Source organism: Bos grunniens, chromosome 21 (genome assembly GCF_055505025.1).
Source record: "Bos grunniens cultivar Pamir isolate PY7600 chromosome 21, Bosgru_T2T1.0, whole genome shotgun sequence".
In the NCBI taxonomy this organism is placed as follows: domain Eukaryota; kingdom Metazoa; phylum Chordata; class Mammalia; order Artiodactyla; family Bovidae; genus Bos; species Bos grunniens.
In genome coordinates, this window is record NC_141185.1 from 48,077,585 (window position 1) to 48,097,519 (window position 19,935).

The 19,935-nt window shown below is 38.7% G+C and overlaps 1 protein-coding gene across 2 annotated transcripts in view; it reads left to right on the forward strand.

Moving 5' to 3' along the window:
* SEC11A (SEC11 homolog A, signal peptidase complex subunit) overlaps nt 1-17,359 on the forward strand; it is a 33,139-nt gene extending 15,780 nt beyond the window's left edge. For both annotated transcript variants that reach the window (XM_086364452.1, XM_086364453.1), the window contains 4 exons: nt 4,302-4,451; nt 10,496-10,615; nt 16,598-16,655; nt 16,838-17,359. In XM_086364452.1, coding sequence (XP_086220578.1) covers nt 4,302-4,451; nt 10,496-10,615; nt 16,598-16,655; nt 16,838-16,888 — 379 coding nt within the window. In that variant the 3' untranslated portion in view covers nt 16,889-17,359. The remainder of the gene's footprint in view (nt 1-4,301; nt 4,452-10,495; nt 10,616-16,597; nt 16,656-16,837) is intronic.
* The last annotated feature ends 2,576 nt before the right edge of the window (nt 17,360-19,935 follow it).

Consider the following 19,935-nt stretch of genomic DNA (forward strand, 5'->3'; position numbering starts at 1 on the left):
TTCATGCTGACCTTTAAATATCACTTCTAAATAGACTTCAGGAATTTTGAATGTATTAATGCCATCTCTTAAAGTGACAAATAGTACTGATTTTTCCTTCCCTATCCTTGTACTCATATTCTTAATGATTTTAAAAACTTAATTTAGTAACTCATTTTTGGAGAATTAACACTTGGTTATTTAATTGAATCATTATAATTTGGTCTTATTTGAATCTTAATTATGTAAACTGTCTCAAGTATTTTCTGGGGATAATAGAGTATAAATATAAAATAAATTGAATCATTAACATTACCTACAGTCTAGATAATAGTACATTAGTCTCAACAAGAAGAATTCGACTCTGACTGTCTTACTAGGCTATACTTCCAGCAGTTAAGTGGTTGGAAGCACTGGGTCTCCAGTGTCTTCCTCCTCCCTTGCTAACACTCACACGCACACCCTCGGTCTGTCTTTATTACTAATCAAATGCAATTGTGATTTTAAAGATCCAGTGAAACGTCTGGATTTTATTATCTTGGAAAACACTTAATGTATTGTTCTAGGAGTATGGAGACTTGGGTCTTTAGCTCTTTCATTGTCTTTCCTACAACCTTGGGGAAGTCTCTTACAGACTGAATCATAGCTTCCTCATCTAGAAAATGAAGGCTAGACAGAGATGTTCCAGGTCTAAAATTGTGTGGCCCTAACTAAGTTCATGGACAGTTTTGAATTCAGTGAGCGTTCAAACGCTAATGGAAGGAGAAGCCACACTAATTGTCGCTTTGGGGAAAAGCTGTAGAGAGAAGGCCCAGGGAGGCTTCTTTTGGACATTCCTCTGGGATTATTTCAGATTGAGTTCCATTCAGTGGAGATGCTTAAGGACAGTCTAATTACCTTTAAACTGGAATGATGGAGTGAATAGGGGATTGTACTAAATACCTGCTCCACACTTTGGTGGTCCTGAAAATATCAGCTGGGATTTAAAAGGCATGTTTGGATAAGTTTTTGTTAGCTAGGTTATTCATATATTGAACTTTTCTGATTGTCAACGTGGAGTAAAAAAAAAAATGAAAAGAGACCAGGTCAAGAGAGCATCTGGTCAAGACTGGTGGGAGTAGTCATTAGAGAAAAGGTAGCTTACGTGATTTTATGAAACTTCAAGGAATATAATTTTTACCTAGATCCAAATGTACCTCCAAGGACTCAGGCCACCTGAAAATCCACTTTTAGGACTTTTGTGAAACTATTGGGAATAAAGACAAATACTTATTATTTATTTTATTTACTGAAGTTTCAGGGAACATTCAAAACTGATTTTGTTTTCCCCCTTTGTGACACTGAAGTCAGTTTTATTTTTATTTATATATAAATATGTTTATGCTGCATGGCTTTCAGGATCTTGGTTCCCTGACGGAGGATTGAACCTAGGCCCCCCACAGTGGAAGAGTCCAAACCATGGACCTCCAGGAAATTCCCCAGTTCAATTTATGTAAATTATGTATGACCTCTTACAAAACTGATTGATGATGTATTATATTTAAAAGTATAGTTTGATCGGATAATAAATTGTAAGAAGTCTACTAATTATTTAATTCTTTAAAAGTTTCTTTAATAATTATTTCCTTAATAATCCTTTTCACTACATGCTTTTTATCTGTTTTGAATTGCCATCTATATCTGGATTCTTAAATCTTTTTTTTTCCTCATCCAACTTTATCCCCTGAATCTACACTCTTGTTTTCATCCTACGCTAACATCTCTACCTAGATGTTGACCAGGCACTTGACACTCCACCAATAAAAGTGAAATTCATCTTCTTTTCCCAAAAACCTGTTCTTCTTCCTCCTAGTTCTGTGACTGTCACGACCGACCATCTGCTCAGTTGCCAGTGTTAAAAACCTAAGAGTCATTCTTGTTCCCCTTCTGTCATAATCCAATTGACCATCGGATTGTTATTTTCCCTCCCTCTATTCTGCCCTTTTATAGCTGTCCTCCCTGCTGCTGTTCTATTTCAGGCCCTCATCATTTCCTGCTTCGGCTATTGTAGTGAACTTTAAAAAAAATGCTTTTATAATAAAAATTTAAAAACACTTAATATATTTTCATTATATGAAATTTTGAAAACACAAAAAATCTAGATAAAACTATGTCACCTATAGTTCTGGGATATAATCACTATTAACATTTTAGTCTCTTTTTCATGTATGTTATTTCTTACATAATTGAGGTAACTCTACATGTATTCTTTTTCAGTCTTTTCCCCTTATCATTTTCCAGTGTGCATGTTTTAATAATACTTAATAATTGCCAAGTATTCAGTTGTAGATAATACCCTGGACAAGTGGTCTCCCAATTTACCTTCTCATCTTTTCCATATATTCATGACTCCAATAAATATTTGAATGTCTTCTGTAAACTCTGTAGCTTCTGAAGTGATTTTTTTTTTAAGTGCAAATGTGATCATGATAACTCCCCGCTTAAAGTTCTGAAGTATCTCAGAGGCAATTTAGCACAGTGAGAGTAGACTCCCTTGGTTTAATTCCCTCTTTTATAATTTTTTTTTTTTAACTAATAACTCTAGGCCAGTCTAAGCCTCAGTCTTCTTATCTATAAAGTTAGGATAATTATAGTACCTACATCGTAGAATTGTTCTGAAGATTGTTTGAAATAAACACCACTTAGAATTAGCACTTTGTATATAAGTGCTCAATAAAGCTGAGTCATTGAACCAGAACAACTCAACTTTTATCTGTTTTATTTATATAATTTTCAAGCAAGGTTTTATTTGAACCAAGGATGTCACTGATTTTTTAAAAAAATCAACCAAAATAAAAACTTGAAAATTTCATGTCTAGAATACCTTCTATAATGTTTTCACCAAACATGTGTTTCATCTTTTGTCTGAACACCTTCCAAGAAAGGGAATTGATTGCCCCATGAGGAAGCTTAACAGAAGTTTTAAGAATAAACATTGTGCTGAAAAATCCATATTTCTGGTGAGCCCCCAAATTTGCTCATGTTTGAATCACCTGGGATCTTTACAGAATATTGGTTTGATGCCTACTTCTCATCCTCAGACATTCTGATTTAAGTGGTTTGAGACAAGACCTGGGCATGGGGATTTTTAAGTTTCTCTGATGATTCTTGTGTGCAACAGAGTTTGGGAGCCACTGCTATACTCCCTTATATATAGAGGACCAGAGTCTTCAAACAGAAGTGTTTGAACCTTGTCATTGTTCTTGTGTTGAATTTTATTCCTTGTCTATCCATTTTTTCCTTATTAAACTTATGCTATGCTAAGTCGCTTCAGTCGTGTCCGACTCTGTGCGACCCCATAGACGGCAGCCCACCAGGCTCCGCCATCTCTGGGATCCTCCAGGCAAGAATACTGGAGTGGGTTGCCATTTCCTTCTCCAATGCATGAAAGTGAAAAGTGAAAGGGAAGTCTCTCACTCGTGTCCGACTCCTAGCGACCCCATGGACTGCAGCCTACCAGGCTCCTCTGTCCATGGGATTTTCCAGGCAAGAGTGCTGGAGTGGGGTGCAGTTATTGACAATTAGAGCTTGAGTTTCTAAAATACTGATGCACTATTTCATTATAGAAAGAAAAGTTTCATCAAGTAGTGCAAATATCTTAGGACCGTTGAAGGACTTGGTATAAGGTAGAACAGGTGAAAGGTAAGAAGACACTCTAAAAGTTTGTAACCACTAAGTACCATGAAATTGAATTTCTTTGCTCGTTTTTGAAATTCTTAGGCAAAAATCTCTGCTTTTGTCCTTGGTTTTCTTTCTTGTTTTTCTTTTTTAAATAAATCAGTTGATAGCACTAGCATTATCTCTGTAGCTGACTGTCCTTGACTTGATGAGCTGTTTTTCCTCCTTGTTGGATTGAAACCATAAGGTCATCTTGCTCTGTATCTTTATAAATGGCAGAAGAAGATGATCTGGTTCTCATTTGAATACTTGAATATCTTTAGTGTTTTCAGATGGAGAATAAGGGCAGGGATTATAAAGTTCATTCTTTTATATTCTGTTTTGAAATTTTAAAAGGTTAAGGAATTAGTAACATTGCCCTTTTCAAAATGTAAGTTCTTTTGAATAGTAATGGTTGAAATGGAACTAGTTAACTAAAGGAAACCTTTAGTATAACTAATTAGTATAAAGAAACCTTTTTTGGAGGACAGTACACATGTATGTTGATACATTTGTTAAGGTATTAAGTATATTACAAAGGTGATAACTTTTGTTGAATATCTAACTTTGAAAATAAATTTAATCTCAGACATTCTTTTGTTGTTATATTCTTTTTTCCCTCCCAGTGGCAGCATGGAACCTGCATTTCATAGAGGAGATCTTCTCTTTCTAACAAATCGAGTTGAAGATCCCATACGAGTGGGAGAAATTGTTGTTTTTAGGATAGAAGGAAGAGAGATTCCTATAGTTCACCGAGTCTTGAAGATTCATGAAAAGTATGTGCAAACTATATCTTCTCTATTTTAAAATATGTTTATGTTTTAGTTTTTGCAGTATATCATTTTGATAGCCCAAAGATTTAAGAAAGGGTGGGGAACTCCTAGGTCCTTCTTCCAGTCCATTTTTATGAACTTCTTTTGGTGACATTTGGAAAACTAAATACTTACTAATTCATCTATTTCCCTGAGGGCTTTTCTGGAGGTTTTTCTTGGATCTTTTCTACTTCCCAACCAGATCAGTGACCCTGTATATCATCCCAGAAAAAAACATCACATAAAGATTGATCCCAAACAAGGATCTTCTTATATAATGGGTGAGGTAGCCTTAATCTTTCAAAAGTAAACCTTTAAGGCAATCTCACAGACATTTTAAGAATAAATTTATCAACTTTTTCAAAATTCCAAAGAAAACTTTTGAAATCTGAAATTATTTATTCTTGTAAATATAGACTTGGATTTTAGAATTGAAAAGAACATATGTAAGACCTTTAGAATTCAGTGGAGGTGGAGGAGGGGTATAACAATGAGCAAAAGCTGTCACGTCTCAGGTCTCAGTTTCCCTGTCTGTGATAGAAAGAAGTTCAGGAAGATGAGCTCTGGGTTCTTAGCCTGTGCTCCCTGTGCAACTATATATTCTCACCCCGTCCCTTCCAAATCTATAACATTCCTAGTTAGAAGGGAAGGAAGGAAAGAAATGGAGGAAAAGGGAGTTCCTGGAGAACATATTAGAGGGAGGTAAAGCAGTGGGAGTGATGTAGGTTCTTGAGTATGAGGAAGCCCTAAATAAATTCTGCCTCATTCTTAAACCCTCTCAAGTAGTTTATATTCTCCACTTACAATAGAGGGAACCATCCCCTGTTCCTTTTTGAAGATCATTGTAAACATTCTAGCTTAGAAGAGTTTTTTCTTCATTGATGAAATAAAGATCTGACTGTTCTTCTCTTTCTATACCTCAGTATATTGAGAGATTATAACTTTTTGAAAATATTTTATTTATTTGGCTACACTGGGCTTTAGTTGTAGCATGTGGGATCTAGTTCCCTGAGCAGGGATGGAACCCAGACCCCCTGCATTGCGAACACGGAGTCTTAGCCCCTGGACCACCAGGGGAGTCCCAAGATTATAATTTTTAAATGGCATTCTATTAGTGACTTGGAAGGAAGAACTTAGTTGTTTTTTTTTTTTTTTTTAAAGAATCATGAAGGTTTATTCAGTACAGGTAGTGTTTTCCAAATTCTCAAAGTGTATTTGTGTTTTTTGTTCTCAGCACTGCCTTTTGTGAACATATCAGGACCAACTTTCCCCCAGATTTATCAGAGAAAATCAGACCCTGCTTTGGATAGAGCAGAAGTTGTACATTTTTATATGTGATCCTTTGAACTGGAGTTTTTTATTTTAAAAAAGTTATCTTGCGTCGGAGGTTCAAGAGGGAGGGGGCATACGTATACCTATGGCTGATTCGTGTTGATATATGGCAGAAACCAACACAGTGTTATAAAGCGGTTATCCTCCAATTAAACAGAAATGCAATTTTTTAAAAAAGAACTAAGGGCATAAAGCATGTGGAAACCCTTCTTGATTAAGCAACTGAAGACAAAATCCTGAGGAAACAAATTAAAGAGCTTAGAAATACAAAAGTCATAGGAAGATTAGGGATTATCATGGAATCTATAAAGGCTGCGTTAAACATTGTGGAAATTATGTTTCAGAACTAAAGTTGAGAATTAAAAAAAAAAACAGAGATGTGCATGCAGGTAAGGTTGTATGTACTGTCATTTCAATTCAATTCAGTCTCTCAGTCATGTCTGACTCTGTGACCCAATGGACTGCAGTACGCCATGCTTCCCTGTCTGTCGCCAACTCCTGGAGTTTGCTCAAACTCATGTCCATCGAGTCAGTGATGCCATCCAAACATCTCTGTCGACCCCTTCTCTTCCTGCCTTCAATCTTTCCCGCATCAGGGTCTTTTCTAATGAGTCAGTTCTTTGCATCAGGTGGCCAAAGTATTGGAGTTCCAGCTTCAGCATCAGTCCTTCCGATGAATATTCAGGACTGATTTCCTTTAGGATTGGCTGGTTGGATCTCCTTGCAGTCCAGGGCACTCTCAAGAGTCTTCTTCAACACTATAGTTCAAAAACATCATTCTTCAGCACTCAGCTTTCTTTGTAGTCCAACTCTCACATCCATACATGACTACTAGGAAAACCATCGCTTTGACTAGTCAGACCTTTGTTGGCAAAGTAATGTTTCTGCTTTTTAATATGCTGTATAGGTTGGTCATAGCTTTTCTTCCAAGGAGCAAGCGTCTTTTCATTTCATGGCTGCAGTCACCATCTGCAGTGATTCTGAAGCCCCCAAAAATAAAGTCTCTCATTGTTTCCACTGTTTCCCATCTGTTTGCCATGAAGTGATGGGATGGGATGCCATGATCTTAGTTTTCTGAATGTTGAGTTTTAAGGCAACTTTTTCACTTCCTCTTTCACTTTCATTAAGAGGCTCTTTAGTTCTTCACTTTCTGCCGTAAGGGTGGTATCATCTGTGTATCTGAGGTTATTGCTATTTCTCCTAGCAATCTTGATTCCAGCTTGTGCTTCATCCAGCCCAGCATTTCACATGATGTACTCTGCATATAAGTTAAATAAGCAAGGTGACAATATACAGTCTTAACATACTTCTTTCCCAATTTGGAACCAGTCTGTTGTTCCATGTCTAGTTCTAACTGTTGCTTCTTGACCTGCATACAGATTTCTCAGAAGGCAGGTTAGGTGGTCTGGTATTCCCATCTCTTTCAGAATTTTCCACAATTTGTCACCCACACAGTCAAAGGCTTTGGTGTAGTTGATAAAGCAGAAGTAGATGTTTTTCTCAACTCTTGCTTTTTCGATGATCCAGTGGATGTTGGCAATTTGATCTTTGCTTCCTATGACTTTTCTAAATCCATCTTGAACATCTGGAAGTTCATGGTTCACATACTGCTGAAGCCTGGCTTGGAGAATTTTGAGCATTACTTTGCTAGCGTGTGAGATGAGTGCAATTGTGCAGTAGTTTGAACATTCTTTGGCCTTGCCTTTTTTGGGGATTGGAATGAAAGCTGTGGCAATATGTACTGTGGCAAACAGCAAAAAACATCTTCCTTAAATCCTTCTCTTTCCCTCACCTGTTTCTTGTCTTCCATTTTCTTCCAAAATGGATGCATTAGGAAAGAGGAGAGAGTGAAGTTGGTTTTTTAATTTAAAAGGTGAAAGTGAAGTCGCTGAATCTTCCCAACCCAGGGATCGAACCTGGGTCTCCCGCATTAGAGGCAGACGCTTTAACCTCTGAGCCACAAGGGAAACCTGGTGAAAGGTAGCTATTAAATGTTATCAGTTGACTGAATTCTCTTGGATAGCTCTTTGTATTAGCCTGTGAGCAATTCTTAATACATTTTCCCTACTTATACTTTATCTTATTTTATAGCCTACTCTAATATGTATTTAGTAAGTTCAGCCTGTAGGTAGTATTATAATTTGATGATATTGAATACTGACATGTGATAAAGAGTTTAGAAGAATTTGCCATGGGGGTGACTTAGTCCTTACTCTGCATTTTCATGATGGTCTCTTGCAACTCACTATCCCCACCCCCTACACACCTGTTTTCTTTTACCCTCCAGGATTTTTCAAACATTCTTTCACTTACTGAGTTGTCAGCTACAGGGTTTTTTTCTCTGTATATATTTGCATTTTTTCTAATTGGAATCTCATTTTTAATGATACTGTTTGCACTTGAATGTTTTTAGTGTCTGCAACACCTCCAATTTAGTTCTATCTGCTGATGATTTAGTGTCTAGTGAGCCAGTTTCTGCCTTAGAATCTAAGAAGGTATTAGTCTGTAGGAGCTGAAGCTGTTTTTCTTCTTTCTAGTCAAACTGTTAACTCAAACTCACTTGAGTTAGTTTTAAGATAGTCTTTGTCAACTGTAAATTTCAATTAATTTTAAGATTACTAGAAGCCACCTGGTTCTTTAGTATCATTATTATTATTATTTAATTTATTTCATTTGTATGTGTATGTGCTTAGTTGCTCAGTCATGTCCGACTCTTTGCGACCCCATGGACTTCAGCCTGCCAAGCTCCTCTGTCCTTGGGGATCCTCCAGGCAAGGATACTAGAGTGGATTGCCATGCCCTCCTCCAAGGGATCTTCGCAACCAAGAAATCGAACCCAGGTCTCCCGCGTTGCAGGCGGATTCTTTACCATCTGAGCCACCAGGGAAGCCTGGTTCTTTAGTATTATTAAACTAATAATTGTCTAATCAAGTAAGGTGATGTTTATATAGACCCTGGCTTGTAAAAGTAATATACGTTTGTTGGAGAAAAAACTTAAAACCCCATAGATAGCTGCAGTTCACACCTTGGTCTATCATTTTAGACCCTGCTTAGTATTTTTTTTTTTTCAATTTTTCTTTTAATATGAGAATTTCTAGCATTCACAAAAGTAGACAAAACAGTATAATGAACTTCCATGTACCAATCACCTAGTTCCAATAAGCTATAAGTAGCAGCAGTTCAGTCAGTTTTGTTGCTCAGTCATGTCCAACTCTTTGCGACCCCATGGACTGCAGCACACCAGGCTTCCCTGTCCATCACCAACTCCTGGAGCCTACTCAAACTCATGTGCATTGTGTCAGTGATGCCATCCAAACATCTCATCCTCTGTCATCCCCTTCTCCTGCCTTCAGTCTTTCTCAGCATCAGGGTCTTTTTCAGTGAGTTGGTTCTCTGCATCAGGTGGCCAAAGTATTGGAGTTTCAGCTTTAGCATTAGTCCTTCCAATTAATAGTCAAGACTAATTTCCTTTAGGATGGGCTGGTTGGATCTCCTTGCAGACCAGGGGACTCTCAGGAGTCTTCTCCAACACTACAGTTCAAAAGCATCAATTCTTCAGTGCTCAGCTTTCTTTGTAGTCCAACTCTCACATCCATACATGACTACTGGAAAAACTGTAGCCTTGACTAGATGGACCTTTGTTGGCAAAGTAATGTCTCTGCTGTGTAGGTTGGTCATAGCTTTTCTTCCAAGGAGCAAGTGTCTTTTAATTTCATAGCTGCAGTCACCATCTGCAGTAGATTTTGGAGCCCGTAGAAATAAAGTCTCCCACTGTTTCCATTGTTTTCCCATCTATTTGCCATGAAGTATGGGACTTGATGCCATGATCCTAGTTTTCTGAATGTTGAGTTTTAAGCCAACTTTTTCACTGTCCTCTTTCATTTCCATCAAGAGGCTCTTTAGTTCTTCTTCACTTTCTGCCATAAGGATAGTGTCATCTGTGTATCTGAGGTTATTGATATTTCTCCCGGCAAGCTTGATTCCAGATAATTAGCATGCTTACACCTAAAAAAATGAACAAATGTTTCTTTGAATTATTAAGTTTCCAATCTTTGTTCACATTTCTAATTGTGTCTTAACTTTTTTCAGCAATTTGTTTGAATCCAGATTTAAAGGACGTCCTCAGTTGCATGTGGTTAATACAGCTTTATGTCTTTTATTTAATCTGTAAATTCCTTCTCCAACTTTCTTTGTTTCTTGCGATTTATAAAGAAACTGGGTCATTCTGCAGTTTCCCGTTGTCTTCATTTTGCAGATTATATCCTGTAGGATAGTTTAATGTTTTCCTTTGCTGTTGGTATTTCCAGAAAGTTGGTGGTTTGTGTTTATTATAAAAATAAAAATATAAAAAATTATTTTGTGCATGCTATTTTTTAGTATTTTTTCACTTAATAAAATTTGTATGCTCTTCTAATGTCATTAAATGTTCTTCTATATCATTATCCTTAATGCTTGTATGGATTTCAACTCCTGTTAGCCTTTTAGCTTGTTTTCAGTTTTTTCCTGTTATAAACAACACAGCTGTGAACATCTTTTGGCTAAATAATTATTTTGATATTGGGAATGAAGATAAAATACCACAGTTCCATAGGAATTTTCAGTTATCATGAGCAAATTTCGTACTTTCGGATGGCATGAAGGTATTTGATGACTTGGGTTTCCCTTACTCTTTTAAGGCAAAATGGACATATCAAGTTTTTAACCAAAGGAGATAATAATGCGGTTGATGACCGAGGCCTCTATAAACAAGGACAACATTGGTTAGAGAAAAAAGATGTCGTGGGAAGAGCAAGGGGGTAAGTATAGAGGGGAGATTTATGACACATTGGCTATCTCGTTTGTATTGGCTAGTCATACACAATTGAATATAATGGTTTGGTCGTGTTTTGGTCAAATCATCTTGTGTCTTTTGAAAACGTACGCTTCTTAAAACACATCTGTAACTTCTACTGCTCCAGGGGGGAGAATGTGGACTGCTGAAAAAGAACAGAATATTAGTGGTGAGGATGAATTAGAGTGACAGTTTAAAAAATTCATTTGTTTAATTCATTTGTGAAATGTTTTTGTGCACCTCCCGTGTACTCTGATGTCTATTCTGTGCTAGGCTGTAGGGATCCAGAGTGATATTAATCCTCCTTCTTAAAACTCACGTTTCGTAAGTATTCACTGAGTCAGCAACTCAAAGTGTTCATCTAGATTAATTTCATCACGATAATGTATTCCATACTGTTTTATTTCTAGTTGTGAAATTACTGAGGTCAAATGAAATTTTAAAGTTATATTAAGCCTGTTTATTTCAGATTTTATCAGGAGAACAGATGAGTGGAGGACAGGAATTGTAAGTTATTGGTATGAGGAAGTATGGGATTATTACTACTTTCATGTTATTAATAGTATTAACAATAACTCACATTTACTAGGGCTTACTATGTGCCAGAGACTCATCCTGAGTGCTTTCTTGACACGAATTACCTCATTTTAACCTCAGAACAACCCTAATATTTCCATTCTACAGATGAGGAAACAGACGTGTGAGGTTGCCTATCTAAGATCACACTGATACTAAAGGTGGCTGGCTGACTCCAGAACCCACTGTTTTAACCATCACCCACAAATTACTGGTTAACACTTGAGATGGGCAGCACTTGTTCTCACTCTTTAGATGCCTGTGGTACTCTCCTCCACTGTCAGGACATCTGCTCCTTCTAACCTAGAACAGACGCCGTGGGTTCAGTGGTCCCATGAGCCAATGGTGGAACTGATGAACCGTGTTCCCGTAAAGAAATAATTTCAAGTTGTTAAGTAAAAGTAACAGTGTAAGAGATGTTCAGTTTGGGGCTAAAGACAATGGGTCAGAAAACGCACCAATATGTTTTGTCGTCAGCAGAGCTGGATTTTGTGTACACCTCAAGTTCAAGGGAACTTGATTTCCTAGGATGGAGGCAAACATACTTCTGTAATTCAAATTAGATACATCAGGGCTTCAGAGAAGGCATAGTCCCCACTTCCCTCTGTTCCCAAGGTGCTGGTAATATCAACTTCTTTGAGTCTTTTTGCTTTTCCTTTAATTGGAAATGTACAGATTCTTATAGAAACACGAGGAAATAACAGACATCAAAAAGCAAAGTCCCTTCTCTCCTTTTCACTCCCTCCCTAAATATTTAATTTTTTGGTTCATGTTCTTTTAATCTTTATGTATAAAAATTCAGATCTTAATATGTAAGTGTGTATACAGACATAAACATATTTTGTGTATGGGGAAAGAATGGTCACGCTGCTTATAACCTCTTTTTTATCCCCCAATATTACTAGTATCTACAGATCAAAAGACTTATTTCCATATCATCAAAGTTGTATGCTACTCCACTGTGTGGAAAGACCACATTTTTATGTAGCCAACCTCCTATTTGTTCAATGCCTTCGATTCTTTTCTGTTTTTAAATTGTGAGCGATGTTAATGAGGAATATCCCTCTTACATGTCTCAGTGGCTCTGCCCAGTGCCTTTTTTTTTTTTTTGCCCAGTGCCTTTTTCACAGTAAATTTTTAGAAGTGGAGTAACCTGGTGAAACATGAGCGTATTTTAAGGCTTTTGGCTGTTTTACTCTACAGTTTTATTTATACTCCTACCAGTATGACAGAGGGTCCCTTTATCTAGATCTTGATTCTCAGGTGTTTCATGCTGCTCTGTCTGTTCACTCTGGCCCCGTTTGGGGTGAAAAAATGCATCATCCCATGAAAAGGTGGAGAAACCAGGCTTTCTTTTTTTCAAGTAGCTTGTCATTCTGAAGAATTTTTCTTTTTTTAATCCGTAACTGTATACAGTGTCATATCTAAAATCCCGACATTGAAAGTTATAGAACTTTTTCTTGCTTTTAATTAAAAAAATGTTATAATTAAAAAAATGTTACAGTCTGGAACTCTCTGAATTAAGTAACCTTCCCTGAAGTGTAAGCACCGGGGATGTGAGCAGCAGGAGCACAGCTTCAAGTGTACAAATTCACTTTCTGTTGATCCTGTCACCACTTAACCCTGACACATAATGGGGCACATCGCCTCCTTTTGTGGAAATTGCGTTTATAAAACACTAAACTACATTTCAGAGTCAGACTGTACCCAACCTTGGAACTGGTTTTTTTTTTTTCTCAAACAGCTGCACACTGAAGCCTAAGGCACTAAATAAAAACAAGTTTAAAACATTTTTTATTGAGCTATAATTCACATATATTGGGATATAAAATTTATCATTTTAAAGTGTACAGTACAGTGGGTCTTATTATATTCAGAAAGTTGTAAAACCATCACCACTATTTAATTCCAGAACATTTCCACACCCCAAAAAGAAAACTGGGTATTCATTTGCAGTCACTCCTTGTCCCCTTTTCCTTGCAGCCCCTGGCAACCACTCATCTACTTTCTGTCTCTATGGATTGCCTGTTCTGGACATGCTGTATAAACAGAATCTTACAATATATGTTTGTTTGTTTTTAAATATGTGGTCTTTTATGTCTGGCTGCTTTCACCTAGCATAACGTTTTCAAGGTTCATTCATGTTATAGCATGTAATAAAACAATTTTAGAAAGTGAAACTAATACTGGACCTACTAAGAATGGGGGTGATTCTTTCTAACTTCAGGTAGTTGAAAAACACAAGCGAAGCTGTTAGTTTCAGAAGGGTAGAAAGCAACAGAAAAGGAGAAAGCCTGGCAGAAGATCAGGAAATAGGAAAATATTGACAATGATAAAGAGAATAAAAATAAAGGAAGGAACAGAGTAAGTGAGCTCTCTGTTGACTGAAATCAGGTTTATAGAGGAGGCTTTCAAAATACTTTTTACTTAACTTGAAACAGATCATTCCGGGATGATGGAAACAGTGATCCTTCTTAAGTCAGCTACTAGGGTCCAGACTTCCCAGGCATAGACCTTTCTTGACATTTGACTGATTATTTTCACCCAAAACATCAGCGCATGGTTCTTCTTTTTCCTTCTGAGGCTCCTTTCATAGCAGCACCTTGGATACCGAGACCTCCGGGGAATATGTATTTACCCATACTCTGCCTTCTAGATGTTAACTTGCTACACTGGTGGTGTTGAAGTTGGCTTTGTGAGTGCCATTTTTTTTAAACTTACTTTAAACGTCCGCTTATTATCAACTCTGCTTCAGCAGAGTTTATCTGAGTTCAGTAGGAAAAAAGTGCAAATGATTTGAATTTAAGACGACTGATGATAGCAGCTCTTGTCTGTCCATGGAGGGAATCAGTGGTACAGATAACGAAATTTTCGTTTGACTTTGGACTGCCTGTCATATTCTGGCAACCTTATATTTTGCTTCTGTTACTTTTAAAGATCAGGTTGCTTCTATTTCACTTATGATAAGCAAGGTAAAACCACCTTTAGGGGAAAAAAATATTTCCACTGATAACCTGTAAGCAGACTGTGTAATCATTGGTTCTTTGAGCATAGATATCATTGTATGGAGGTGACAGTGAAAGTCTCTACCCATGAGAATGGCTGCTGATTGCTCATCAGGCCAGAATTAGCAGCCTGATAATTGTTTTCATGGAAGTCATAGATGCTTTTATGACTTAATCTTCATTTTACTGAAAGGCATTTGCCTTTATATTCTTAAATTAGATCATTTTTCTTCTGAAAGACTAGAAACTGTTGCTTATATGAAATGTTATAAATGAGACAAAAGAAATAGAGTTGTTGCATTAAAAAGAAAAAATGTGTATTAAAAATATAGAAAACCTTTATCTACCCTGCTAGAGCTTTAGCAAGTCAATTCTGTAGTGACTGTTCAGTTCTTAGAGGTTCCAGGGGTCGAAACTAAAGCATGGGCCCTCAAAGAGGAAGTTACTGTCACTACACACCTGTTCCATACATCTCACTGGCTAAAGCTGTGCTTCTTGTACTTAAATGTGCAGAAGTGTGATTTGGGCCTGACCTTCTGGAGGTACACTGACTCAGTAAACCTGGGAAGATAGAGCATCATAACAAGCTGTCCAAGTGATTGTCACAACAGAGGTGTAGGTTTTGAGAAACATCAGCTTACAGGAATGGGAATTTGGGGGAGGAGGAGAGATGGGTCTGGATGGTACTGCCAGAAGGGAGAAGGGTAGGATGCGGGTGGGGACAGGAAGCAGGAAGTAAGAGGAGTTCTCAAAAGGAAGTAAAATGCACCCCAGACAAAACTTGTATTTCTCAAGACTGCCTGAGCCTTTGATGGTGGAGGTGTTATATAGGAGGTCATTTCTGTTTGTGCACCTTTGATGTGTGCAACACTTGTGAGTGCCCTGAATAAAAATATCTGAGATACTTTGAAGTAGGCAAAGATCAGCCTCCCTTCTCTAGGACAAGCTCTAGGATGGTATCCCCAGTCCACTCTGGAATCCAACAGGAGCAGAGGAAGAAAAAGAAAGTTGTACATTTCTAATAGCTGTTTCCTCCCACATCTCTCTCCCCTGAATTTTTATGTTGAAAAGTCTTTTGTTTTGAGGGGAGAATCGAAGTCCTGGGAGGAGATGAGATTCCCCAGGTAAAGAGAAAAGACGAGGCCAGGACATCCCAACCTTCAGTCTGGCAGTCTTTGCTGGAAGCCTGCTGTGTGCCGTGTATATCGTGTTTGGCTTTGAAGATACAGTGGGGAGCAAATTGGCACTGTTTTTGCCCCTGGAGAGCTTAGCGTCTAGTAGGGAAGACAGATACTCTCCAGCTAGTTAGGCAGCTAATTCTGTAATTAAACTTCTGATGAAGATTTCTGAGAAAATATATGAGGTGCTATGAGATTATTTAATACGTGGTTTTTACCTAGTTTGAGGGCATAAACTTTAGGGATGACAGGAAAGCAAGAACTAGTGAAAAATTAAAAAACAGGTGTTGCAGCCAAGAGGTAGGTGGAGGTGGAGGAAGAGACTGATGTGTTAACGGAACCCAAGGAGAAAGGTTTCATGGGCAGATTTCTGGTCATCAAAAGTCAAATGCTGCAGAGATGAAAAGGAAGACAGGCACTGAGACGGGTCTTCTGCAGACAGTGAAAGTGAAAGTTGCTTCAGTCATGTCCTACTCTTTGCGACCCCATGGACTATCTTTGCGACCCCATGGACTATACAGTCCATGGAATTCTCCAGGCCAGAATACTGGAGTGAGTAGTCGTATTCTTTCCCTTCTCCAGGGGATCTTCCCAACCCAGGGATTGAACCCAGGTCTCCCGCATTGCAGGCAAATTGTTTACCAACTGAGCTACCTGGGGTTTAGACTACTCCAAAAGAAGTTTCAGGATTAAGAGAGCCCAAGCCAGATTACACATGGTTGTAAAAGGAGAGAGTGGTAAAATCTTAAGTACTGTAATAGAGCTGTTACACTCACTTTGGGGACACTTAACATGAAGTGCCTTGTAAAGCTCTGGCTGTGTTTGCCTGGTCTCCCCAGCTAGACTGACAGCTTTCCCAAGGTGATAACAACAAGCCCAGCCCCTGACACTGAATTAGCATGTGACATTAGGGCCACCAACTAGGGGTCAGAAACCTCAGATCTGATACTGGTTCTACCGTGTACCTTGGGCATGAGCAACTGTTTCCTCATCTATAAAATGGTGATATCGCTAACTTCCCTATCACATGGGCTGTTGAAAGAGTCTAATAGAACAGTATATACAAGTGGACTTTGTCAGCCGAAAATCAGTATTCAATGGAAGATAGAACTGAGAATGTTCCATAAATGATAATAGCTACTTAGAAAGTTCTGTGATGCTCAATCTCTTGTGTGTTTGTTTGTTTAGATTTGTTCCTTATATTGGGATTGTGACGATCCTCATGAATGACTATCCTAAATTTAAGGTAAGATCTGGTACTTTGCGTTTCATGAGTTTTGGAAACTGTTAAATGGATTACAGTTAAAAGATGAAAGGCCAGTTGGATGCTTTAGTGATTTATCATGGTCCCAAAGGCCAGTTAATTAACTGAGGCTTTGTGAACTTTTCCAAGCTTCTCTGACTTGTGCTTCTGTGTTTATTTTCCAGTACGCTGTGCTCTTTTTGCTGGGTTTATTTGTGCTGGTCCATCGTGAGTAAGAAGTCTACCTTGCTGTTCCTGGAAGATGCGGTCCTTTTTGTTACTGAATGTTGGGAGTAGCTGCCGATCTGTGGTTGGTGGAGTGGAGAGCACATCGGCGCTTCCTGGTCGGGCTGGTTTGCATTCGTTTATGTTTCCACGCCAGAGTGCGTGTGGGCGGGTGTGTGCGCACCACCACGTGCATTCGAGGGGACTTTCCGTCACAGATTTTCATATGTTGTCACTGTCACACTTCGCATTTTTGTACATCAGTGAATTTTTTATATTAAAAGGTTGAGCCAAAGCCCCCAGTGTTTGTATTTTGAAGCCAAGCTTCACTTCTAAAGTGCCTACAGAATTCTGTAAATGAAAATACAGCTCTGCCCGAGTTTGAAACTGCCATCCCTCCTTCTCATGGGAATGGCATATACTGAGGTGGTCGTAGTCTTTCACTTTTCAAAATTTTAAATAAAAGACTTTGCATATCGAAACCCCTTATCCCTGACTTGTGTTTGTTGGGAAAGCGTTTGAAATTTGCTTTCCTGTGCTGGTTCTTAGCGCCCCTTGGGGAGGTAAAGGCTTTGATGGGAACAGTTCTTCAGCCAAGAAGGTTGTCCTAATGCTGACAATTGGTTTTTGTCTGCTTGTTTTTGTTTTTGTGAAGAAGAAGAAGTAGGATCTCTTAGTCATAAAATTGACTCTTTACGAGGGTGTGGCTCAGATGTGTATTAGCCCAGCTGGTTGCTGAGAGGTTCAGTGACTCTCACTTTCCTGTAAACTTGTAACCTTTTCTGCACTTGAGACGTTCTCAGCCCTTTCTGCAGGGTGGCAGTGAGTTTTAGCGTCTGGGGGAGGCATGAGGAAGGTGCTGGAGGGCAAGGGTGCTACTTGTTTTCTTTAGACTCTTAATTTGCCTGAATCTGTTCTCCTAAGTGCCTGGCTTTGCTTTTCTCTAATGCAGACTTAACAGAAGGCAAGGTTTAAAGTGATAAAGGCAAAGCCCAGTTGTGTTTTCTTTTTTTTTTAATACTGAGACAGTAAAGGAAATAGGGAGTATGTGGTAACTGGTGTGTTTTAAGCACAAAAGACTTAATCCTTTCTGTTCTCTCTGTATTAGTGTGAAATCTCAGTACTTTGCAAAATAGTGGGGTAAATGAATGGTTTTTGTGATTCGTTCAACTGAGGTGGAAATCAGCCCATACTTTAATTCTAATGGAATGAGAACAGGGACATTAATCTTCTGAAACCCTCCCCTGTAGAGATCAGCCATCCTAAATCCATTCTCTAGGATTTAGCCTTCAAACTTTGCATACAGACTCTTAAAGATATCAGCAGAGTATGAAACTTGGCAAATTACTGCTAACAGAGCTTCTTTGAACCTGTCTTTGAGGCTTACATAGTATTTCTATTTTCTCATGAGCCAAGGAGAGTGCTGAAATGCCCCCCACCCCCACCCCACCTCCACGTGTGGTAGAAGATTGCTGCCTGCTCCATTTTTCCTTCCTGATAACCTAAAGATGGTGGGGCTAACTGTTGAGCCAGTAGTAACTGGCTGTTTTCGTACCAGCCTTTCTGAGACTCCTCTGGGGAGAAGTCGTGTGTTCTGCTGGCAAAGGTTGGGATCTCAAAGTTCTTTGTGATCCTAGCTCGCCAGAGTATAAACATGCTTGTACTTGTATCCTCCGTGATCCAGGTTCCTCCTCCTTTTACACTTACTGGGAGGGAAGTCTTTATATTTTCTTCACTTGCTTATTTTCATACCAGTCTTATAAAATTACTGTTTCTCCTCTTTAACTGGATGTCATAGTTTGAAGCAACAGCTAAATTTCTCTGAAAAGTAATCAGATCATTTAAAACAATTTGACTCACTCTAGTAGGCAAAAAAAAACAAACAAACATTATTTGTGGAATGAGGTACCGTGTTCCCACGTTTTATATTTTACTGCTAAAACATAAGACTTAAAACTGGGAGATTTTATTAGTAAATAGAATGTGGTTTTTTTGGTCACACCACAAGGAATGTGGGATCCTAGGTCCTTGAACAGGGATCACACCCATGCCCCGTGCATTGGAAGTGCAGAGTCTTAACCACTGGTCCTCCAGGGAAATCTCAGTAGATGTATTTTTAAAAGCTCTTTGGAAATGTAAGAAATGCCAGAGGTGCTTGATTCGTTATTTTAAGGGAAGTATAAACTCTGTGAGATTTCACAGGGCTAGTGGGAAGTTAGGTGGATTTAACCATTGTGAGTGAAGAGAATGGAAGAGGAATTGAGAAAGCTCCAGATGAGAGCGTGATGATGGGTTTATCTGCTGGCTGTGACTCATCCCCTCTCGGTAGTCTCCACACGCTGGCTCCAAGTGCCTGTCCTCAGCTCCAATCCTGTTTCTGTCTGTTCCCACAGGACTCTTCCAGTCCATCGTCCTGTCTTTAAACCCAAGCTCATGGCAATTTGTGCAAACTTCCCGTTCACATGTCAACTTCTCTTCGAAGGCGTATGTGCCTGGGTTTGTCATTTCCTCATCATATTTAGTCATTTAAAAGCCAGCATTTACCCGTCTCATCCCATTCTCATTACCGTGCCTTGACTCCAGAAACATAACTCATGACTGTTGCTTGCGTGGCTTTACGTCCAGTTTCCCTATAACATGCTGGTCTGTGCCTGTTTTAGATAATTTCCACCTGTTAGTTCATTTTCGTACCCCTCTTATCTTTAGGAAGTGTCTCTTTTTAGACCACAGATGTTGTGTTTGCCCTCATATCCCCTGCGTGTCAAGTTCAGACTTTGAATTGTGCTGACGCAAAGCAACCTTGTGCTGTCCCACCAAGTTTTCACTTATTTCATACTCTCGTTTCTGCTCATCCGAGTCGCACTTTTTCACAACGTAATTATCCTTCTCTGTCATTCAGTGTTTGCAGCCTTATACTATTTGTGTATCTTGGTGGCTGTGGACTCAAGTTCCCCCATCAGACTGTAAGTTCCTCCAGTGCAGGAGCCCCGTTTCATAGACACTGAGCCCTGTTTTCCCAGTAGCATCCGGCAGCATATACCAAGTGTTCAGTATAATC